The 26,428-nt window shown below is 37.4% G+C and overlaps 1 protein-coding gene across 13 annotated transcripts in view; it reads left to right on the plus strand.

Moving 5' to 3' along the window:
* CHL1 (cell adhesion molecule L1 like) overlaps positions 1 to 26,428 on the plus strand; it is a 1,311,467-nt gene that overhangs the window by 794,984 nt on the left and 490,055 nt on the right. For all 13 annotated transcript variants that reach the window (XM_044077996.1, XM_044078002.1, XM_044078005.1 and 10 more), the window contains one exon: positions 12,619 to 12,730. In XM_044077996.1, the coding sequence (XP_043933931.1) occupies positions 12,619 to 12,730 (112 nt within the window). The remainder of the gene's footprint in view (positions 1 to 12,618; positions 12,731 to 26,428) is intronic.

Below are 26,428 nucleotides of genomic sequence, written 5' to 3' on the forward strand. Positions count from 1 at the left end.
TAAATATTGTAAAAAATCCTTCTTGTCTTAATCTCACAAAACTGCATTTCTTGGTTGCTTTTGTATACTTCTCTTCAAAAGGCTTTTTAAAAGAGGAGAAGGTGTATTTTTATCTGGAATCTATCCTGAGCTTCTCCAATCTGTCTCAGATTTCTTAAAGAGAATTTCTTAGGATCCTAAAGTTTATGGCTTCTATGACTCAAATGATTCCCTTAACCAGATTACATGAAAAAAATATAACAGTTTCTAAAAAAAAAAACACACATAGACGCAACATTTGCATTCTCTGGCATACTGTTGAAATTTATAAAAGGAGAACTGCATTTGTGGAGATCACATATTCAACTGAACTGAGGTCTTCCATTTCTCACATCAGACCCCAAACCAAATTCTCACCACAGATGTGTCAGATTTTGCTTGCGGTGCAGTGTCCTTAAGGGTACAACAACAGGGCATGTGGAATTTTTCAGACAGACCAAAGCACATCGACATAAAGGCCATATTGGCTGTTACTCATGCCTTTAACTCTCTCCATCACATAAACAAGCAGGGAGGTACAAGCTTGTACCCCCTATGGAGCTTGGCTATAATGGCTTTGGAGTTAGCTCTTCAGCATTCCTTAACCCTTCCAAGCATCTTACATTCTTTTAGAGCAAAACATAGTGGCAGTGAATCTGAGCAGGACCTGGGCAGATCCTTACAAATGAAAATTGAATAGGAGACCTTCCAGGAACTTATCCAGTTACAGGGGGCACCTCAACTAGGCTGCTCACTTCCTTTCAAAAAAGACAATTAAATACATTTTGTTCCAGTGCACCTTGCAAGCAGGCCTGGAAAAGAGATGCATTTCATTCGCTTGGAATCGGATGCTTTTTTTATGTGTTTCCAGCCTTTCCACTAATATTCAGGGTAATTCTGAAAATTCAGAAGGATACCCTAAAATCATTGTTGTGAATCCCTTTGGAGGAAGCGACATTGGTTCTGTCTTCTTATGGAATTAGCCAAAGGCAATTGCCAATGCTTCCTCACAGACTGACTCTACTCATACAAGACATGGTATGTTAGATATACTCTAGTCCCAATCATCTTCAACTGACTGTCTGGATGATTCATTTCTAATGCCCTTTGGGAACTTACTTCATGAGGAAATGCAGCAGGTACTTAAGGAGGACAGGAAGCCTGCCACTAGAAAATCCTACATTCATAGGTGGAAGAGCGTTTTCTAGTTTGTGCCTAACCAATAATCAGGATCCTATCAAGAACGTTGGACAGCTTCTGCTCAGATATTTGTATGAATTACTTTCCTCTGTACTCACTTGTTCTTCTATAATCATGTATTTAGGATATAGAGTAGTTTTTTTCTGTGCTTCTGCTTTACATATTTCTTTCTTATTACTGACTGTTTGATTCAAGATTGTTAGGCTCTTCTTTCTTTGTATGGGCACTTAGTAATGCATCAAATTAATCAACATGTCAAGTGCTGTGTATACCAATATATCAATGGTTGATATCACATACATGATTACATTAGTAGAGCATAAGTTCCACAAGATCTTTTACATCCACCTGCTGTACTACCAACTCAGACAGATCGGGTCTTGGTTTAAAATCTCAAACAAACGATGTAGCTATATCTAGCTGTGGACTTATATTACATAAATAGACAGGTTGGTATACAGAGAGATAGACTGGTAGGTAGATAGATAGCTAGACAAAGATATATATATTGATAGATTGATAGATTGATAGCATATGAAAATGTACTGATTGAAGCCTGAGATACCTGAGATGCAGGAAATATCTCTAGGTTTAAGGCTTGATTTGATAATGAATAGCAAAGCCACTATTCATGAGCTGTGATCAATAATCACATAATCTTACAGTCTAAGAAGATTCTGAAATCACACAAAGCACATTCCTTATTTCAATTATCTGTATTTTGTTTAGTTTCCATTACAATTTATCTTACATTGTACTCAAATGAGATAATAATGTAAGGTGTCTTCTGAATAGAGCTTTCTGTAGTTTATATAAGTTTTTAAGACTGTATTTTTTCATTCTAGTAATGATGTAAGCATTTATTGTTTCAGCAGTGCCACATATTTGTTAGTTTTGTTTTAAGAGCTTAGTGAGTCTTTTAAACAGGTATGGTAGTTTTATAGATTTGTTATGCCTTATTTGTTTTGATGTCAAGTCTATTTTGCCAATAAAAACATTTCTTATTAGCTAATTATAGGTCTTGTTCCACATTATTTCTTAAATGAATTTTACTTATTATCTTCAATTTAGAAATGTTACAGTTCATTTTCAGGGATTGACATAGCTGAATAGTTTTTTGGGGATATCTATGTGTATTTTGTGTTTAATGGATGGAGTATCATTTTTCTTTCTTAACTGAATGGGGCAAATTTTATTTAACATGAGTAGAGTGAGGATAAATGCGTAATGACCTAGGTAGAGTAGTGATAAATGATAGATGATGTAAGAATAGGGAGGATAAAAAAATAACAATAATTCTGGTCAGATGTTCACCTTTTTATCACACCTTTTATCTGTTGCTGTTGTAAGGGCAGTTGTATATATAACCTTTGTAAGGGTGGTTGTATATATTTTTATGTTAAACAAAATCATTTATTTTCAAAGTCAAATCTTCACTTGCTATGATTTCTGACTTTTGTTTGAAAAGACATGCCTTGAACAAATATTGAGTATGCATTATAGCTGCTATTTGCAGTTTATTTAGAGATTATGCATGTCTAAAGGCTTTATCTTTCCTTCTACCCACCATGTGTATTAAAGTTATTCTCATGGTAGTCCTTCTGTGAAGAGTTACATTTATCTCTGATACTCTTGTTGCTTTGGCATCCATTGGACATAAAGTCTCTCTTCCCTTTAGGCTTGCAGTGTGGCTGCTATGAGGTGAGAGATGCAGTTTTGTTTCATCTACACATACCACCCTGTATACATTTATGTTCTCGTATATCCTTCTATATTCCTGCTTTTTCTTTGCTCAGGTATTGAGTTGTATCCAAACTTCACTACTGTGTTTACCGTTAATTACAATTGTATTTTCACCTTTACATTCCTGGAGCCTAACCCTACAATTCTTTAAAGTCTTAGATGTGTTAAACAAAATCAGTTAGCTCTCCATCTTATACTTTAAGCGTTCTTGACAACCCCCCAAAACACTTAAATATCATGCAAGTATTGATTCTAAGGAACATAAAACATACTAGCCTTGTCAGTTATTTCTTTTCTTATCTACAAAGTCTTTTATTGGTATTAAAATTGTTTTTTTCTTCTTACCAGTATGTCATCAATTCTTACATCTAAAGAAAGGCCATTTCAGTGGTACAGAAGAACAATGCCTCTTCTGCATTCCTGACTACACAAATATGAGTAGCACCTCAGGTGTTGTACGATCTAGTTAGGTGAGTAGTTAGTTGTTTATGCTGGTCAGTGCATCTCAGGTGAAGAAATAATGGTTTCCTAGTGGCTGATTGCTCCTATTCAGGAAGAGTCTTGTACACCAATAAGTGCCATAACTGGAATGTGACAAAGACTTACTAGTTCCAAGCTGGGGAAGATATTCCTGTTAGCCATAAGTGAAGGAATGAACATGCACCTGCATATGTGTTTAAGATGCCTTTGCATTGGTATTGTTTTTCATGGCAGAGCTAGGATTAGTGTTAAAAGTAAAAGGGTACTATTGCCTGTGCCTGCTGTGATGTTGGTCATTGACTGGAGAATGAGGTTGACTGTGTAATACCATGGCTGCATACATGATTATGTCATGCTTATGGGGCCCGAGTTAGAGCTTGTCAGTAAATGCAATGGGTTAATGCTGGGGGGTTAAGTACCACTGGAGCAAGGTTCAAATCCTTAAACATCTCTATTGCATTTGAGTTTTTAAATTATCAGTCCAACAAATAATAAGCAAATATTGGCATATCTTGGGTGATATTCCAGAATTAAATAAAGTTATATCTCAATGCCCCCTCTTTGGATATAAAAAGAACACAAACTTGAAGCATTTACTTTGCTATAAAGAGGAACCATGATCCATATTACCTTACAAGATACCCAAAAGAGGTACTTATAAACGTGGAAAATGTGTATGCTGTAGACGCATCCGTACTGATAAGATATTTAATCATCCTGTCAGTGGTAAAAGATTTGAAATTAAAGCCTATGGTAATTGTTATACTAGGAATTTAGTTTATTTAGCACTCTGTGGTCAGTGCTATTCCTATTATGTAGGAAAGACCAATCAATAATTAAAAGAGTGCATAGGCAAGCACATTTCCAATATCAACATGCAAGTTGTAACTAACGCACTTTATAAGCATAAATTGGATACCATGAATAAAGTTTTTAATATTAAGTGTATTGCATGACTCATTCAGGGGAGGGAATATAGTACATAATACAGAAATGGAAGAAATCTATTCAGTTTTGTGACTTAAAGCACATATCCCTCCACTTCTTAATCATGCTGTAACCTTAAAACTTCTTTTAAGTGAAAGACAAAATTGTGTTTAATTAGTTAATTTAATTATTGATATAATGTGACTTTCATATTGTGTATTTAAATTGTGTTTTGATAATGTTTTATTTTATGCCTGAGGAAGCCTATTTGGGCAAAAGTTTTAACTTGCATTTTGCACTAAAGTCTGTTATTTCACTTGGTTTGCCTTGGTTCCAGTGATTTTGTTCTTCACATACCTTGGAGTGCATACAACCTTATTTTCAAAGAAATTGTCTGACTTAAATATAATGCCTTTGCTGAAAGATATTAAGGACTTGCTAACACATCTTTTCCTATTAAAGTACTATTTCCTAATAAAACTGAAATGGTCAAAATGTATATAGTCCACAAAATTCTATTCATATTACAAAACCTTTCTACTACAATAAAGTCTGAATTCATTACTAAATATCATAATTTAACTTATAATTATTTGTGGCAGAGAACTATCTCCCTCTAGAACAATGGGCGGTTTGGATTTTCAGACGTTTGCTTATGCATTGTTGGTCCTAAGCTGTTACTTTGAAAGAGCATATGCCAAACCTACCCTGTTATAGGTCTCCATCGAGTTGTGCTTGAATAGTACTGGATTTTCTTCATGAACCCCATCATTCAAAGTCAGGGACCATGGAGTTTTAGAAAGGTGTTTTTTTAACATTATGCTGATCTAAGCCATACTATACTGTGAGAGTTACTATCTGTTCACAACTCTGGGATAATGGCTTAGTCAAGATAAATCAACAGACTCTTTGGTGGGTAGACTGGATTAAGAGAGGTATTCCTTCTGTGAGACATCTTTAGGATGTGGCCACACACTCTTTCCATTCATTTATAGAGTTAGGAGATCACTTTACAACTTTGAATATGAAGTAGTAGCAATACCTACAAATCAAAGCAGCTATTAAGACTAGAGGGTTGTCTAGTCACAGTAATTTATGTTTTGAGTGATAAATAATACACGTTCCACAATGATCAATAACAAAGGTAAGTTGGGAAGAAAGTTGAATACCTGATATGAACATGCCCTCCCTTCATCAGATGAAATGATTTTCAACATGAGACAAATTAGACAAAATGTGTAATACACACATTTCAGAGCAACAATAGGAATTATGTATAAAAACTATCACTGACTCACATCTTCCTTTCCTGTCTTTGATTATCTGCACCAAAATGCTTCATTGCTGAGATTATGCCTCCTTACCTCCTAATAGATGCACCTCCCAGGATGATCTAATGTGTTGGCTATGCATCAGTCCTGCAGCACATTGCTGTCATTTAATTTGATCCAGTCCCACTGTACAGTCATTGTGGTTTACTCTAATTTAAGCTATTCATATTACATTATCTGACATTAATGACATTCTCTTTGAGTTACTGGGTCTTTTATTAGTCCATTCCATTACTTAACACATTCTAGTCCTGGATTTGTAATATTATAAGCACCTTTACTAGCTGTCATCTTTCATCACTGGAAATCTATAACTACAAAATGTTTGGAAACCATTAGGAAACTGAGCTATAAATTGAAGTCGTAGTCCAGTATGTATCTAGATTTGAAGCTGTGGCATCAGTTGTGGTCTGTGCTGCTATTCATTTTGGGAAATTCAGTGGGGTTAAATTCTTCTACTTTGTTCTCTTTTTCTTCTCTAAGATGCTCTACCGCTATGTAATCTGTATTTACTATATGTTCATAAAAAGTTGCACAGATAAAAACATGGTCATGGTTATTTTCCCTTTATGTACCTGCCAAAATTATTTCAGGGTGGTGCAGTGGTGTAGCAGTTAGCATTGTCGCTTCACAACAAGAGGTTTTCTGGTTCAATTCTCAATTTGGGTAGTTTCTGTGCTGAGTCTGCATGTTCTGCCTGCATTCACGTGAGCTTCCTCTGGGTGCTCCGGTTTCCTCCCACATTCCAAAGACATTCAGTAGGTGGACTGGACACTCTAAATTGGCCCTAGATGTGAGTTTGTGCATGTAAGTGTGTGTGGTACAGTCTCTGAGGAGGGTTGAGCCTTAGGCTAGCAACCTGACCCCATAAAACCTGTAACTACTACAGAAACAATGAGCACTGAAAGATGCTCATTATCCGATGTACCACATGGTGCATAAACAGGAAAGATAGAGAGAGAAAATTATTCCAACTGTACCCAAAGCATCTTTCTCATAAATAGAACAGTTCTAGTCTCACATATGAGTAAACTCCAGCAGTACCACAGTAACACATACACCTAACAAACATGCTCTAAAAATATATCATGTAAATGCATTTAGTATTAAAAGATGGGATCACTTGGAACATAGGTCTATTAAGAAGATGAAAACATAACAGAAATCATTGTTAAAATATTGCACAACCATTTCTTTTTTTATATATAACTACGTCACTTTACAAGACATGGACTAATTGCCTATCCCCCCCATTATCAGTCACAGTTGGTGCCCCCCCAAGGCTTCATCCTGGGCCCCCTCCTGTTCAACATCTTTGCAAATCAACTCTATTCTGCAACTACAGGTGGCAAAGTTGTCCAGTATGCCGATGATACAACCCTAATCTGCTATGCATCCAACATTAAACTTCTACAACAAAAAAACAGCAATCCTTCACTGACATAGAATATTGGTTCAATAATTCCCAACTAATATTAAACCCAAAGAAAACACAGCTTATGCTGTTCCACCCTACCAAAACTCAGGATGTTATCTTTTCCATGTCTTCAGGTAATAGGACTCTCATCACCCCAGTACCAGAAGCTAAGTTACTTGGATTCACCATTGACCAATAACTAAAGTACAACAAACACATATCCCTCACTGTTGCCAAAGTCCACAGAAAGCTAGGGACCCTATATCGCTGCAAACGATACCTAACCTCGGAAGCTAGAATCACCATAGCCAGAACCCACCTGCTAGCAACTATCTTATATGCATGTCCAGTACTAACAAACCTAAATAAAACTGACCTTAACAAACTCTCCACATGCTATAATAAAATCACCAGGTTCGCTGCCAACACCAGATCACGGTCTCACCACTGCCAATCCCTGAACAAACTGTACTGGTTAGAATACCTAAATTTACTACAATACCACTAACTCAACCTGGCACAACAAATACTATACTATCCTGAAAAAAACCCTGCTCTGTCTAGCCTCATAACCTTCTACAACCCTAACAGGCAGTTAAGATCTAAGAACAAAAGCCCTCCTAGAAAGTGTCCAATATATAAATAGCTCGGGCAACTCTCTCTTCGCCAATGAAGTTGCAAAAAACTGGAATATTTTGCCTCCTGACCTCAGACTTCAAACATGTACAACCACCTTCAAAACCCAATTAAAATCATGCCTACACACCAATCATTTATGTACCTGCAAAGGACCTCCCTGAACTTCCAGTCTGCTAATGGAGGGTATTTGCAAGAGCACCTCTCTGAACTCCCATTCTACTTATGGAGAGTCCACTCAAACATTCTACTGTATTTCACCCTCTCTCTTTTTACATTTTGTAAATATTGTTTGCATGCTTATAGTCTACTACAGTGCTACTTGACTATAGAGTAGTAGACTTATTCTTGTATGTAATTCCTCTGTATTACTATATTAACCTTTTATATTTGTAAACTGTTTTATTTTTTATTGCTATAGAGATATATATATATATATATATATATATATATATATATATATATATATATATATATATGTATGTATGTATGTATGTATATATATATATATATATATATATATATATATATATATATATTGTTTACATTCTGTAATTTTTTTTCTGGGGCTTTTCCCCCAGGACTCCACTGAAAATGGACACCAGCTGTCCAGTTGGACCATCCTGGTAAACAAATACTAAATAATAAAAAATAAATTAGATTTAGCCAAAAAGTAGGAGTTTAATGCTGCTACTTATTTAAATAAACCTGCTTTTTGCACACTGAAAAATAAAATCATCCACTCTTGGACAATACCCCTAAATGTAATGTATCGGGATTTATAAATGCCAGACATGTTAAATCATTTGCATCAGTTTTCTACATTCCTTCACCTTCATCATTTCAAATTTTGACTGAGATCCAGGTAGCCACCAAAGATTCATCTGAAAATACAAATACCATCGTATTAAGTGATTTCAAACTCGTCGGGGTTAGGTCCTAATTACTCTAGTTTAACTGACAATAAGAGCATGCAACATAATACAGTTTACATTTATCACACTAGGATTAAAAGAAGAAAAAAAGGAAAACAAAATATGAGAATCATTGTTTACAAGATGTTTTAACTAATTATGTCTCATAAATGCATGTGCAATATTATCTAAACTCTATAACTGACCCTCCCTGTCTCTGTATGGATGTCTTTTAAAAGGTCTATTATTAATCCTATTTATATAACTGATAGATCAATATCTTCAGATATTAAGAGCGGTCTCCCTTCTCAGTTAATTTTTCAGTGTCAGCTGTCACAATGCAGTATATTATTATTATTGCTCTTAAAATTATTCTGAACACAGCAGTAAACATTCAGAATGAAAGTTTTCTATATAAATGGTCAGGCTCATATGGAACACTTGCCCTTGTCTAGCCTCTAAGGTTAAGTTCAGCTTCAAGACTTTTATGTGGACTGCTTTAACAATGTAGATGGTGACAGTGATATTTTTCAAACCTACTTTCACTATATAATTTATACTCCATATCCTGCAGACTGCTAAGAGGTGACCTGAGTCTAGTATGCAAGGCATCCTCTGACCCATTACTGATGGACCTACTACACATCAGAAAGTCAAATGGCATCACAAGTACTTGGTCTAGGGATCTAAATCTCTTCTGCGACATCAACAAAGTGGTTTGGTGGTACAGGTATATCTTGCAGAGGATGCTGCTGCTGACATTGAACAGACCTCCCATCCACATAAAACAAAGATCATCCCTGTCCATTTCCAAGCCCAACTTAAATCTAAGAATGAAAAACTGAAAATTTAGCCCAGGACTGCCTCTGTATTACTAATGGACAGAAACACCTCCAAAATGCCTTATCCCAGGAATGGGTCCCCTCAAGTTATCTATGGTATGATCTCACTTATTTTCATCAGCGCTAATATATAATTATTGACCATGGGATGGGTGAGGCCAGCAAATAACCAAATGTGATTGGTTATTTTAAACAGAAAAAGGGAAATTGGCTAGGCTTAATATGGCCTGTAAGGGCATCTAGTGTAGCACTTACCTATGGACTATGAACCTATAAGACATAACACAGAACTGCAAACAAAGCGTCTAAGTCTAACTAAATTATGTAAAAAAATGATTGCAACTAGCATGCAACTCTTAAAGATTTTGCAAGATCATAAAAGGAGCAGGTTCATTCTAGAACAAAAATAACAAGGCATCTCAAGCCATGGATATGCTGATTGCTGATAATGCAAGCTTATTTCTGAAATATTTCACTGTTTCTATGCATAGTTTACTGGCTTTGTCTCAAGCTACATATGCAGATGTCTACAATGTCTTCAATTTTATGTTTGTTACCAACAAAAAGTTACTCAAGAAGCTTCAAGTTAAATTTTTCTGCATTCCATCTGATGTTCATCCATCCTTTCTTATATGACAGCTCCTTATATTAGGCATATTGTAATACCTCTTGCATACACTGTAAAACTCTAGTCTAACTTACCCATCAGTCACTCCCGCAATATTTCTCAAGAACCACAGAATACTTCTTCTTCTGAAAGTTCCTTTCACATTGTCAGCATTTGACTTTCTCCCCATCTCAAATTTGAGATTATTAGCAAAGATACTTAAGAAGGTTTGTTTATTTTAATTCCTATAAAAGTATACAAAACTTATCTTTCTGGCACATGAACACCATATATTCAGTCATAGTTATAGATTTTTTCAGGGCATTCTGTACTTTTCACTGGATTCATGTCAAGTTATCAAAAGTGTTTTTGGTGAAGTAAAAAAAAAAAAAAAAAAAAGTTGTTTGCCAAAACCACCTTTGATGAGCAACTCAGCAATTTTGTTTTCACTGGGGTGCAAGGCCCCCTGCACCCCCACCCCCCAGACTTATATATACCGACTCCAAGGTCGCACAACAGTGAAGAAAAAACTGCACTGTTGGTGCTGCTTTTGTGTTTGCCAAAATTATGTTCAATGTGACTGTGCCCCCTTCGATCATATCTCTTTTATCTCAGAAATACAGAATGTAAGGCGTTGGTGAAAAAGCATTTGTGTATCTCATCAGATAACTGGCAGATCATACTTTTAATGTTCAAATGTAGCCTGTAACCTAAAGAGGGAAAAATTAATACACAGAGCCATAACATTCACTTCTGGGTCTTTCTGTTTCATAAATCATCTGCCTCAGTTTCAACCTAAGTTGGAGATAATCCTCAATACAGTTGACCTACCTCTTCAAAAGAAAGTAAAACATCTTGTTGTGTTCTGAAAATGCTATAGTATGAGTTTAATAAAGTGCACTCCTGGCTCAAGGTTAATAGATTCATTTTACCCATTCTAATGAGATGCTGTGCTCTCTGGCAAGGCACAGAACTACAAGGGAAACTTATGTCTTAAGTTTTCACATAAAATGCATTTGTTTAGACTTACATTTAAAATTGATACTGCCACTATTTATTTATTTATTATTTATTTGTTGCATTTATTAACCGGGAAAATCTACTGGTCATAGAATGAACCCATTTTCAGTGGAGGCCCGGGGAGAAAAGCTCCACAATAATTACATACAATTAATTCACATGAAATACTGATACACATAAGAATATCAAGCAGTAGTGTTGCAAACATAGTAAAATACATTTAATAACTGGCGTACACTCAAACACAACATCAGTGTAAAATATGTCTGCATGGATTGTAGTAGAGGGGAGTTAAATTCCTTGTAAAGATAGAGGGCTAAGAAGGGGAAGAAGTAAAGCTAATGTGTCAGAAAGTAGAAGGTAGGCAGAGAGAAGGGAAAGGAAATGATAATAACAGAATAGATAAAGGTGAAGCTCAGGGAAGATAAGTCAGGTGTTGGGGTTGTGTATTTGGGTACAGGAGCATAACCAATGAGATAGATGGATTTTGAGGGATTATTTTAAAGCAGACAGGATTATGGATAATCCTGAGTGGGGGGGGGGTTGTTCCATGACTTGGAGACAGTATAGGAATACAACATTTGGCCGGCTGAGAACCTGGGTTTCTCAGTGGACAGTAACATTTTGTTTTCTGACCTGAGGTGTCAGGATGGTACATGGTCGGTAAGGAGGAGAGGGAAGGGCATGTTTCAGGGTGGTAGATAAGCTTGTGGGCTGTAGTTAATTGTAGAAAAGAAAGATAGTGGGGGAGCTCTTGCCAGTGGATAGTAGCTAAAACCCTACAGTAACATAGGCTGTACTATTAGCTATCCATACACTTAACTCCAGAGGCACAAACGACCATTTCACCACACATCTTCATTTCAGGACTGGAATGTCCTCTTCTACTTCTTACCTTCCATTGCATGTCAAATTCCCATCTTCTACACAAACATCTGTATAAGATTTTCTGTTTTATTTCCCTTTCACAGATAAGAAAGTCTCACCACATACCTTTGCAAATGGTTAATTGGCTGCCTAGCTTAAGCAGTGCCAATCTGAGTCTAGTTTCTAAATTTTCTACATTTTTACATCTAGGTCAATGACCCCGCTAGCTAAAAAATTGGCAGCAATATTCTTCCTTCCTGTACTATATGAAAACAATGCAGCAAAGCATACTTTCTCTAAAGGAATCATTACCCAAAACTCTTGTAGAAAAGGTGTTCTCAAAAACTGTTCTTGCAAGCTAGAACAGTTTGATTGTTTACATTAGAAATGAGAAGGCTATTTTAATAATTGTCTTATTCTTTGTTCTTTTTGATGAGTTTATGGACTATTTCATGTTATGAATGTGCATCTTTATTATTAGCTATGTGGACTGCGCCATTGCTGGATGGTGTCTCTGCTTCAATTCCCTTACCTGTTAAATAAATAAATAAATACATACATAAAACAAAACATTTTACAAGCAGCCTTTTATAATTTTACAATGTATTTGTTACAGATATACATCCCATAATGATGACAGCTGATGAGGTGAAATATAACACAGTTGCTGGAAACAGTGTTTTTATGGATTGTAGAGTATTTGGTTCACCAGTACCAGTAATATCTTGGTAAGTGATTTGTACAACACTCAACAGCTTATTTTATAAATCTGTCATGCAGTTTAAAACAAAAATCTAGAAATTCTATTGATTAAAGCGCATCAACAATAGCGTGTCTCTGAATGGTAGAACAAAGTTATGAAACAATGCACTTACATTGTCCTGCAGGAGAAGTGTCTCAGAATGGTAGAACAAAGTTATGAAACAATGCACTTACATTGTCCTGCAGGAGAAGTGTCTCCGAATGGTAGAACAAAGTTATGAAACAATGCACTTACATTGTCCTGCAGGAGAAGTGTCTCAGAATGGTAGAACAAAGTTATGAAACAATGCACTTACATTGTCCTGCAGGAGAAGTGTCTCAGAATGGTAGAACAAAGTTATGAAACAATGCATTTAAATTGCCATGCAGGAGAAGTGTCTCAGAATGGTAGAACAAAGTTATGAAACAATGCACTTACATTGTCCTGCAGGAGAAGTGTCTCAGAATGGTAGAACAAAGTTATGAAACAATGCACTTACATTGTCCTGCAGGAGAAGTGTCTCAGAATGGTAGAACAAAGTTATGAAACTTGCGCTTACATTGTCCTGCAGGAGAAGTGTCTTAGAATGGTGGGACAAAGTTATGAAACAATGCACTTACATTATCCTGCAGGAGAAGTGCCTCAGAATGGTAGCACAAAGTTGTGAAAAAATGCACTTACATTGTCCTGTAGGAGAAGTGTTCTCAGAATGGTAGCATTGTGTCTCAAAATGTCAGAACAAAGTTATGAAACAATGCACTTACATTGTCCTGCAGGAGAAGTTCAAAACAGTTGACTATTTCTGGTAATGAGAGCAATTAATTGTTCAAGTCTGAACATATATACTGTCAAAGTAAATCTCACATTTAATATGTTTATAATAAAAAATAGGAGAAAAATGTTGACACTAATCTACATATGTTTGCAGGTACACACATTTTTATGGTTACAAAACTAAAACATGTCAATATGTCTTTATTTTACAGCACTGGCCAGTTACTGTATGTTAAATGTGCAAAAGAGAAAATGAAGGAATGCATTCAAGAGAATATTCTAATAAATCTTTTAATGTATGAGTTGCAAGAGAGTACTAACTCCAGGTTTTACATATGTCAACAAAATGAAAGGCAAAATTACTTTTTATATAATATGAGTAGGGTGTTAAGAAGTGACAAATTAAGCTGGTGCTGGAATTTATCAGATATTATGTTAGGAAGTCTATGATCCTCAAAAGTCACAATTTGAGATTGCAAGAATTTTTTTGTTTTTCGAACACATTTATTGAATTATCACTTGTGACATAAGCAAGTTTACGTTCATATAAAAGTAATCAAACTATATTTACATAAGCATTATACTTCACATATATTGCTATATATCATATAACCTAAGCATTATTACCGAAATTATTCAATTTCTGCCTTTTTTTAAACAAGAAACATTTTTATTAAACCATCACTTACTACATAGGCAATCATACATTTATATAAATGAAAATAACTACACAGACACACTCCTGTTTGCAAGCATTTTACATCACAAACAGTACTGACACACTCCCAGTTGCAAACTTTATGCATCACTTATAATCTCCCAAATTTCTCACTCAAACATCAGATAGCTCATGGGATTGCAAGAAATGTTATTTTTAATTAAGTTTTCCAAAAGTCTGCTTAAGGGCCACTATGTGAACATTGCGCTACTGCTATACGGATAAGTATCAAAGTATTCCAGAACAGTGCTGTAAGGAATCAGTTGATCATTTCACTGTGTTCTAGGTCAGTAAGAATTGTGATCTGCTTTAAAGAGCTACTGCATCCCCCAGTGCAGGCCATAGGTTCATAGGTAAGTACTAGACTAGCTGCTCCTGCAGGCCCTTTTAAGCCTAGCCAAACATCCTTTTAAAAGTGAGAAACAAACCCTGTTCCTTGTGACTGTGAGGTAAACGCCTTAACTGTTATACCAACCCCCAGCCCCCAAATAACCCCTAACCCTAGTTAATGTTATTTCTGAATTATTTTTCTCTATATATCACTTAGATGTAGTTTGGTATTCAAAACCCTTTTCTGTATTTTCAGTTGCATTTTTACTGCAATGGATCATGGAGGTCCTACTGTATTTGTTGTTATTTAGACCTCTCATTGCTTCAAAGTGTAATTTGTCTGAGACAGCATGACAGAGTGGAGGCAACACTTTTTCCTTAGTTTTCACTTCTGTTAGGCTGGCATCATAATGGTTACCATGAGGTGTAGGTGACAGCCTTATACACATAAACAGCCCCAACATGATACTTTTGCACAAAGACATGCAGCACAGCTTCTGGATGTCCCCATGGCCATGCTACATGATAATGAGGTACTCTGAGGAAGAGGCATATTCTTATTAGCCATCTGTTGTACACTTTCCTGTAAATGCCTCTGAGAAGACATATATTTGGCAAACAATTCATGGAATTTCTCATCTGTGTAAATTAGCATGGCCAAATCCTTGTACCTTAATGTAGTAAACATGGCCAAGAGGCCATAATTTTCCATCATGGTAGATGTTAAGTACTGGGGAGTTTAGTGGCAAGGTAGGGCAAGGAGGTGTGCACGTGTGTATGCGAGGGGGGATGCATGTTTGAGGGTGTGTCTCTGTGGGATATAACAGTCGGGGGTGTGATGCCCCACCACTGGCCACAGTAATCAAGGAGCCTCAATCCTCACCACTGTCACCAGTGGAAGTGCACTGGGAGGATAAGTACACACACAGTATTACTAGCTGCAGCTCTCTGTATCAAGTGCAATTTCCCTTAAAAGCACACAGAGATCACAGTCAGTCCGGGGATGGTTTCTACCTCTTTTTGCAGATCCCCAATAAGACTCCCCACTGGCAAAGCTATAGAGTTAAGTCCTTAGCCAAGGTTCCAAGCCAAGTCCTCCAGCACTCTCTCTGTTCAACCAGTGCTTTGTGTCCCTGCCGAAGTAGTTGACACACACACTCTTGGAGATTTGTTTTACACACACACCTGGGAAAAGGCTTGCACAGGTTTACTAGCTCTGCCCCCTTTTACCCAGACTATAAGGTTGTTATTACTGCCACAAGAATCCCTTACCAGCTACATTAAGGCCATTAACAAAGGGTGTCCAATCTTACTGTGTAATGGTACTATTAATACAAATGGTAGTTTGACCAAGAGTAAGACTGTTAGGAGTGGCCCACAGTGTGACCAAATAAGTATGCAAGTACTCTCAGAACTTAAATATATCTAGACAGATCAGCCACAATGAAAGGTTTAAATACATTTTATAATAAGTATTACAACAACAAGAAAATACTCAGTATATATTTACAGTGACAGCAGAGTTCAAAATCACAGGAAATTTTTAAACAACATTGCAGGACAGTCTTAAATAAATAAAGAAAATGTCTAAATTAAGCTTTGCTATATTCTTGACTATATCTAAGAGAATTATACAGTTCCTTAGACTTACTTACTCATAGCAAGGCAGATGTGTGGTGAATGGATCTTGTCAGGTCCAAGACAGAATGCAGAATGCTGTGTCTCTCATAGGTTCATAGGTTCATAGGTTGGTACTAGGCCTATACAAGCCTAGCAATAACAATTCCCTGGCTATTTCTTCCCACACTATTTACTTCCCTGGACCCCTGTCTAGCAGGGCGACTGACATGATCCCCAGGGTGAATTTCCTTTCTCCCATCCAATCGTCAAGGTTCCTTTTGAAGAGGAACAAAGAGGCACTCTGCTTGACATATATGGGCAATCTATTCCAGTGTCTGGGGAGTCTCTGGGTCAGGAACCTATCCCTCCAGCATGTTTTGTTTATTGTGATGACAAGGTTTAGATCCCTGGAGCATGTGGCTCTGAGGGATTGGGATTTCTTTAGGTGTAGCATGTCCAACAGCTCTGGGTTTGACATGGCCTTGTATGTTAAGCAAAGATCGCCTCTGATTAGACAATATGCGACAGAGTATAGCCGGAGTTTTTTAAGGCGGTCAGCGTAGGGCATCTGCTTTAGGCCTGTGATTCTTTTAGTGAGGTATTTCTGCGGCCTTTCCAGTTGTTGCAGATGTCTTGAGAGGTACATACCAAACGAGGCATTGTATTCTATAATGGGTCTAATGAGGGATGAGTACAGTGGGACAATGACCTCCTTTTTTTCTGGATGAAAAGCCCTTAGTGATGAGGTGTGCCACATAGAAGGATTTCCTGAATGTGGTTATCGAAGGTAAGACCACTGTCCACCTGTGTCCCTAAGTCTCTTATCACACTTTCGGTGTTTAGTGTACTGCCACCTATATGGTAATTCATGGATACATGTTTTTTCCCAAAGGGGATAACTATACATTTCTTGGCATTGAGCTTGAGTCCATGGCTCTGGCACCAAGCATCTGTTTCTGTAAGGCCCTTTTGTAGAGTATCCACATCATTTGGGGATTCAATAATGGCTCCCAGTTTGCAGTCATCTGCGAACTTTGTTATTCAGAGTCCCTTAGTGTTGGCCTGTACTTCAGAGAAGTAGATGCCAAACAAGAGCGGTCCCAGGACTGAAACCTGAGGTACTCCACTTGTCACTTGTCTGGAGATGGATTTGGAGTTGGCTACTTTTACAGTGAGGGTTCTATCAGTAAGCCAGTTAGCAACCCATTGAGTGATGTAGGGATTAATGCCCAGCTTAGTAAGTTTATCTATGATTCCAGAGTGGGGGATGGTGTCAAAGGCCTTGGCAAGGTCTAGATAGACTGTGAGGACCACCTTACCCTTGTCCATGTCTCTGGAGACTGATTTGAAGAAGTCATTCAGGTTCAGGAGACAAGATCGGCCCTTCACAAACTCAAACTGGGTGGGGTCTAGTGTTTGAAGGTTGCCAATGTCTTTGTTTATAAGTTCCATGATAATACGCTCCATGGCCTTGCAGATAAGGCTTGTCAGACTGATGGGACGGTAGTTTCCAGGATCCAAGGTGGATCCCCCCTTGTGGAGTGGGATAACTGTAGCTCTGCGCCACTCAGTGGAAACAAAAACTGAGGTGAGGCTATGATTAAACATGACACTTAGGTGAGGTGCCAGTTCATATTGTAGTTCATGTAGTATACAGCCTGGGATGTCATCTGGTCCCATGGATGCTGTATTCTTAACTTTGGAGAGTGCGTTTTTTACCTGTGTGGCCGTTATTACCAGAAGTTGGCAATCTTCCTGTATTGAGATGGGCCATTTAGGGGGTGAAGTTGGCACTGAATCGATCTGCCAAGATATTGGCAATATCCTTGGGATCAGTATATTTAATGCCATTCTGTTTTAGCTCAGAGCAGATCTGAGCATTGCCATTTAGATTCTTGACATAATTATAGAATTGTGGTTGTCTTTGGAATCTTTGGCAATTTTATTTTCGTAACTAGCTTTGGAGGATTTTATGAGGGATCTCTGTTTCTTACTGAGGCTGGAAAGGAAGTTTTTTGCATCCTGGGATTTTCCTCTTTTCTGCAACAGTTTCTTCCTTTTGTTGTAAAGTTTGTTTATGGCAGGGGACCACCAGATTGGTTTCTTTTTTTTGGACGAGAGCATCTTGGTTCTATTTGGGATGGCACGATTTATGCATGTGCACATATACAAGCACGAGAAGTAAAACAGTATCTCCTAGAGAATTCTTAAATTAATATCTCACATATTACTGCTGGGATAGCTTGTAGTATGACCTCTTTTCTTGTCATCTGACTCTATCCAAAGTAAACACCCCACTGTTGGAAGCTAGAAGTATTTAGCATCTATCTGCAAAAACACATAGACAAGGGCTTTTCCTCAGATCTTTGGCAAATGGTGGAAATCGTAAAACACTTCCAAGACAGTATAGAAACCTCCCTAGTTTTAGACTTTGTGTCTCTTGCTGCACTGAAACTGAAAGATAACTTCTTTTTATAGCCTGGCCATAAAGTAATTTAATCTCAGCTATTTTTCTGAAGTTAACCTTCTGTATTCCATTTTCCACTATTAAAATATATACATCTAAACAGTTACAATAGTGCAGGTACATTTTTATTCTATTCCAATAGGGTATGCTGTGGTTATATATTAAGCACTTTGCAAAAACCTTTACAGCACACACACTACTATACCAGCAGTTTGATATACACCCGACATAAAGTTCTAATACATGTGTAACACAAGCATCTTATATGAATCATGCTGATATTCACAAATGACATATAATTATTTATAAAATTCCAGATAGCTGGGCTGGCAGTATCTCCTTTCATGACAGGGGCGAGTAATGGGTTAGGCTAGGAGTGTATGCTCATACTTGCACGCTTGTACATGTGCACATGTGTGTGTGTGTGTGTGTGTGTGTGTGTGTGTGTGTGTGTGTGTGTGTGTGTGTGTGTGTGTGTGTGTGTGCATGTGCGTGTGGGTGTGTGTGTATGTGTCTGTGTGCCCGCTTGTCTGTGGGTGTGTGAATGTGTATGTGAATACCATTGAGTAGAGAAGAGGTGATTGTGTGTGTGTGTGTGTGTGTGTGTGTGTGTGTGTGTGTGTGTGTGTGTGTGTGTGTGTGTGTGTGTGTGTGTGTGTCTAAGTGTCTGAGTGTATAGTTAGACTTGGACTAATGAGCATAGCCAGCAACATTAAGTGGGACAAACATTGGACTAGGGGATAACTCCTGAAAGTTGTGCCTAAGTGGCAGTTACATAGAATGGGAATCACTGAGATGGGGGAGAGTCCACTAAATACCAGGAATACTCATTTAACAATAAGTGGGCTGTGGGGATCCAATAGACACCAGGGATACGGTTTTACTTCTCGTGCTTTAATGTCACTTTAACAGCATACAGATCATAGGAGCAACAATAGACAGCAGGGTAATGTGGATGGATATGACTTGTGGAACTCTAATGTCTGGTATTAAAGACTGACTCAAATCTTCTGTGGTGTATATAATTATGAGTGTGTGTGTGTGTGTGTGTGTGTGTGTGTGTGTGTGTGTGTGTGTGTGTGTGTGTGTGTGTGTGTGTGTGTGTGTGTGTGTGTGTATGTGTGAATGAGGGGGTCACTCTGCATGCATAATACAGCTGTCAACACTGTTAACTATCACAGCAAGTGCTGATCTGCACTTTGCTGTAATTAGCCATAAATCATTCATGTAAATTAGCCCATAATGTGGTCTTTCATTACTGCAGTTAATGTGTTTCTAAACTGCATATTGCTATACCATGGGAACAGGGCCTTTTGGCACACTATGGGGATTTTTCTGAATCCCTAGGTTTGCCAGCTTCTACAAGCTTACATACAACTTCATATTGTGTGAAGAAGTAGGTAAGCTGTAATAAAACAAACAAGACATTAAATAAAACTCCTTTTCAAATGAATGTTAATAAGTTATTTGAAATTCATTTCTCTGAAGTAAAATCCAAGACTAAAGGGCTCTGGCTAAGTTAGTTTGCAGATGACTGTAAGCTAAGAGTGCTCATTTGAATACTCAGGTAATTTATCCACCCTACAGGAAAGCTTGTCAAAAATAAATAACTGGTGCCAACATCATGAACTGAAACCAAATACAAAAAAATACTTTATTGTATCCTTTGGGGAATTATCTACCCCAGGCAGCTACTACACTGACAATATGTCCCTGTTATTTGGAATTTACGAAAACAGACCAAGAGTTGGTAGCAAAGGTCTGTGGTTTAAAAGTCAAAAACAGTAGAAAAGAATATAAAACCACAGTCCACCAGGCTAAGAACAAATGCAATTTATTGAGTGTTAGCACTTTCAGGTACAAAGCCTTCCTCAGACGCAAACCACACAACATAAAACTGGGTTTAAATACAAAAGCTTATACAAATGATAAAAGCAATCATTCAAACAATCAATTAAATACAAAAGTACTAATACAAAACTATAGTACTTTTGTATTTAATTGATTGATTGATTGAATGATTGCTTTTATCATTTGCATAAGCTTTTGTATTTAAACTCAGTTTTATGTTGTGTGGTTTGTGTCTGAGGAAGGGTTTGTACCTGAAAGCGCTAACACTCAATAAATCGCATTTGTTCTTAGCCTGGTGGACTGTGGTTTTATATTCTTTTCTACTGTTATTTGGAATTTGGGAACTTATGTGGACAGTGTTTAAAATTTGACCAACATGTGTCTACTGTCATAAGAATGTCCTCCTATACTGCACAGCTTGTACACAAAGTTATTATGTCTAGATCGAGAGATGTCATTGTCCCACCTTTACTCAGTCCTGTTTAGGCCAATCATTGAGTATAATGCCCCCTTTGGCATGTATCTCTCCAGACACATGCAACAGCTGGAATGCCGAGATACCTTACTAAAATGATAAAAGGCTTCAACCATATGACCTACATGGAACAACTCAGGGATGGACCTGTCACTATACTCACTATCCTACAGAATGGTAAGACATTACTTGTGTCTAACATACAAGGTATCCTCTTATGCAAAATTGATGGGCATACTGCACTTCAGCAAGTCAAATGGCATCAGAAATACTTGGTTTAGGGATCTAAATCTCTTCTGCAACATCAACAGAGTAGTTTGAAAGATAGGTTTATCAACAAGGATACCACTGCTGTGGAATATACTCCCCATCCATGTTAAACACAGGTCATCCCTGTCCATATTCAAGTGCATCTTGGATCTATGGGTAGGTAAGTAAAAATTTACCCCAGGACAGCTCCCATAGTAGTAATTTCCAAAGAGAACTCCTAAATGCTTTATCCTATACAAATTATCTATGGTATGATTCCAGTTATTCTCACTAGGGGTAATAGAAAATTACTGACCATGGAATGAGTAAGGCAAATCTAACATCAAACAAGCTAGTTTAATTCAAGCACCAAAAGGGAAAGTGGCAAGGCTTAAAATGCCCTGCAAGGGAACTAACCTGATGCTTACTTATAAACTTATGAACCTGTGAAATAGATAATGTCTGGAGAATATGAAGTACAGGGATGAGTTATACTGTTGTAGTAAAATAAAATGGACAAATACTCTCCTCGATGAATGAATGAATGAATTGTCTATCCATATAGCTGTAGAAAGTTATTCACAGCACAGAGAAAGTAACACTCATTCGTAACTTTAATCTCCTTTACTAGCTCTTTTGAAATGAGAACTTTTGTTGATGGATAAAAGAAAAGAAGTCCTATACCTTATTGGAAGTTACACACCAAAGGAGAGAGTGATAAAGATGATAAAAATGGCTATTAAATGCAAATATGACTAATTAACAGAAATCAGTAATTTTCCTCTTAAACTGAAATGTTTCATGTTAGGAGTAAGATAGAAGATCTGTTACTGTTTCGTGAAATGGTTTAAGAAGCCAGTGGCTATAGCCCTGTCAATGATATTAAATGTGACAGCAAGTCACATCATTTATTATGTCTAAGCTGTGTTATATTATGAGGCACAAACTGTATTTTAGGAAAAGAACAAAATAAATGAAAAATTAAAATTATTTCAGTGTAGCAGCTCCTGTCCTGGCTATATTGGGTATGTATCAATGAACACAGTCCAGAAAATCTAAGTTTGAATAATGGCATGGGTGCTGAAAGGCATAGGCAGGAAACATGGGCATTGTCAAGTGGGGGGTGGAGGTTTACATACACAGGGCACACTCATTCAGTTTGACCAGTGTTGGAGACTGAGAAAAAAACAGCACTGTGCTGCTTGAGGATTGCCAAGGCATCCGACTGATGTCAGCCCCGTATGGAGGTGAGAAAAAGTTCATCACTGATCCCTATTGCATGTCCCACCTTGAGGCGCTCCTGCTGGTGTACTTGGGCAAAGAGCATTATGGGGAGCAAGTTTCACAGAAGCAGTATGACACTACCACAGGACACATTGATATCCTAGACCATTATGGTGAGTAAGTTCCTCAGAAGCAGTATGACAGTATCAAATGACACCCTGATATCCTAGCGCATTATGGGGAGCAAGTTCTTTAGAAGCAGTATGACAGTACCACATGACATCTTGATATCCTAGAGCATTATGGGGAGTAAGTTCCTCAGAAGCAGTGTGACAGTACCACAGGACACCTCGATATCCTATCCATCCTTAGCCTTTGACAGATTCTGTCTGTGAGTGGTAGGACACTTTGGTAGACCTGATGATCAAGAAGAGGCTCTTGGAGGCAGCAGATGTACAGCTATGAGAGAGCCGAAAATACACACAAAAAATAAATAAATACATAAAGAGAACTACCCATTTACTCACTGTTTCTCCAATGTTATTCAGTTTTACTGCATCTGTATCCTATCTTCTTTGCCCAAATCCACCTATAACAGCGCATTGAGCATGGACAAAAATATATTATTATCTTACCACCACTCACATTAGATTCATATAGATTCATAGGTGAATACTGGGCCATCGGTCCTGAAGGGCCATTTGAAGCCTAGTCAATAACCCAAGGTCAAAATCAAATCCTGTGTATTCTGTCTATAAGCCAAAGACCTTAACCATTATGCCAATCCAGTATGTCATCTCTGTTCCATTTCAAACCAAAGAAGGTTGCATACTTCCATTCATCAGTTGAAAAATTGAGCTCCTTTTTTTTTCACCTCCAAAAATGTCCTAATCACCCTCAATTACATTTTTCAACTCTGCTTTACATATATCACAATTTATCCATCTCCTCCACGTTACCACCCCAACACATACATGCATACAGACAACACACACACACACACACACATGCACACACACACACACACACACACACACACACACACACACACACACACACACACAATCATCATTGTCATCATCATCATCAGAATGATCCCTTTGCCTGGTTTTATAGGAATATAGTGATGTAGGAATAATACTAGGCAAACAATCATGGGGACAATAAGATAATACTGCTTGTCTCCTAAAAAAGGGAAGGATATTACAAGATAAACCTGGTGTAAATTTATGTCTACCCATGCAGTCATCAAGACTAACTATAAATGTAGCCAAATCACTCCTTTTTGTTTGACCAGTAGTGGCAATGTATGAGTTTTGGTTAGGTCCCTAGTATGGGTGTTTTCAGATGCACTGGTTTTGTGAAGCAATACAAAATCAAATAGGATTGTGTTTTTCATACCTTAAAAAACTAGACATTGGGTTATTTTAGATCAGATGATAGCTCCCTGATTATTAGGAGAGTTGTGCTAATCTTTCAGGTTAACTGAAGGATTTAAAACTTTTAGTTTTATGGGTTAGAAATACTTGGGGACTTCCCAGCTTGATGATATGCTTAAACTTGTAAATACCAAAGGAATCATTGTATTCATTGATGGGTGTGATAATGGAAAAATACAGGGGTAAGATGAGTTCTTTAGCTCTTGATGACAATTAATTAGCAATTTATTGGACCAGGAGGAAGGATTTCCTGACAATGGAGGAAACATGATGACTGAATAACAGAGAGAGAGAGAGAGAGTCATCCATATAAATACTCACTTTTCTTATGACTGTATGTGTCTCTGTCTGAAAAGGAGTAGCATTTATAACATATGAGATGAGAGTAGAATTTTTTACAAATACTACTATGCAAAATATTTTTACATTTAATTTGCAACTATTTTCAGTACACCAGGTTTGTCTATATTTCAACTATTGCTGGAGTTATTTAGTATCAGGGAGTGATGAGATAACAGTACCAAGACTGCAGTCATCAACAGACTTGGTCAACCACATTTATGGTATATTAGATTAGATGACTACAAAATAAATGTCAAACAGGAAAGGGAATAGGATGGATCCTTGTGATGCACAACGGTTATACTTTTACACTTGAGTGTACCAGGAACTTTCATAGTCTGGGATCTGTTTTATAGACAGCTTTAATTCAATCATTCAGGGGTTTATAATCAGTTTGTCTAATTTTTCACTAGCTCTAGCATGAGGAATATTATCAGAAGCTTTGATCAGTTCAAGAGAAGCAGTGACCACAGAGTGACCACTGTCCAGAGCATCTATAACCTTTCAAAGAAGCTTACTAAGCTTAGGAGGAAGGTTCTGCCCATCACAAAAGCTATAAACATTAGGTGTAGTTCAGTTAAGTAGACTGTCCCTGCATAAATGAGTTCTGCTGCAATCTATTTCCATGGCTTTGTATATAAGGCTGGTGAGGCTGGTGAGCCTGTAGAGGGACCACCCATGAGTAAAGAAGGTGCAGTGGCTGTTCTCCAGACATCAGGCATGAATCTTGTAGACAGGATGAGGTTGAACAGTTTATGCAGAGGCTCAGATAGTGTTTATTTGGCACTGATGACAATGTAACCTGGTATGTTGCCTTGTCCAAGGGAAACATTATTTGTAGCATCTGATGAGGCTTATAAGACTTGTTCCAAGGGAGTTTTAAGGGAAACTAAATTTTCAGGGACAATGGAGGAAGCAATCTGTTTAGATGATGTTAAGTTATCTCCAAACTTATCTGCTAATATATTGACTATATCCTTGGGATCAAAGTGTGTGATATTGTTACAGAGGAGCTCAGTGTATCCATGTATCCATCTGACCACAACTCCTTTTTCCCATTTTTGCACACAGGGTCAGGTTGTCACTTCCACAGTATGTGCTGGCCATTCTTCCTTTACTTCCTGACATAGCAAAACAATGATTTGTAGTTTCTTTTGCTGTCTGTGGCAATCTTAAGTTTGTAGTCTGCTTTATATTTCTAACAGTGCTGCTAAGTTGCTTGATGGCATTTCCCAGAGTGGTCTTGAGGTAGGGAGATGGGAATTTCTTGCAAGTTTTCATTATTTCTGTCTTTTGTTATAAAATTTATTTATATGGAAGCTCTACCATGAAGATTTATTTCTGAATTTACCATTATATATTTAGGGCAAATAGGTACTAACTTTTCAATGAAGCTGTTTAGCTGTAGTAAAAGTCAGAGGTGATTACAGTAGCCCTCTCAGTTTGGTATGATTGCAAGGGATCATTGGGAATTTTGAATTTGTCTTCTAAAGCACAAGTAGATTTGCTCCTTATATTCATTGAAATCACTCAGTATCTGGAAATCATCGTAATTGGGTTTATAGAATAACTGTCACAATCACAATTTATTTCCCATTTTGCCATTCCATTTGAAACACACTCTCTTAACCATTTTGAGTCAGTCACTTCAGTGTTCCAACTTCTTTGGCCTGCATCAACACTACTATCTCTCTGTCATATTTCCCAGCAGTTCCTTTTAACTAAATTGTTTGTTCTCTTTTCCTCATTTTAGGCAGTTATTTGATATCTAACTTCATCTCCCGCATAATTAACATATCTACCTCATGTGTCATCAACCTTTGTGAATCCATCAACTTCTTAATGGGGGTCACACATAACAGATATCGTGCAGTGCTTCATTTGCTGCTCACAATTCTGGCTGATCCCTTTCCGTGCGAACTTCCCTAATGATAGGTCATCACTGATTGCTTGCTGCAACCTAATCTCTACTTTCTGTCCTCGTGGCTACTAACTGTAATTCTGGATTCACTCCTTTTATTATTACTCTACTTATTACCCTTTCTCCTACTCTGATACTTTTATTTTCCTAGTATCATATGTCATCCTCGGTAACCAGCCTAAATCCTACCTCATTTAGAAGACATTCCACATTCTTAGTTTGAACTGTTATTTAGCCCCCCCCCCCACCTTGTCCAGCCACATTCCTAGTAGTA

This window comes from Protopterus annectens, chromosome 7.part0 (genome assembly GCF_019279795.1).
Source record: "Protopterus annectens isolate FY-2018-M chromosome 7.part0, PAN1.0, whole genome shotgun sequence".
In the NCBI taxonomy this organism is placed as follows: Eukaryota; Metazoa; Chordata; order Ceratodontiformes; family Protopteridae; genus Protopterus; species Protopterus annectens.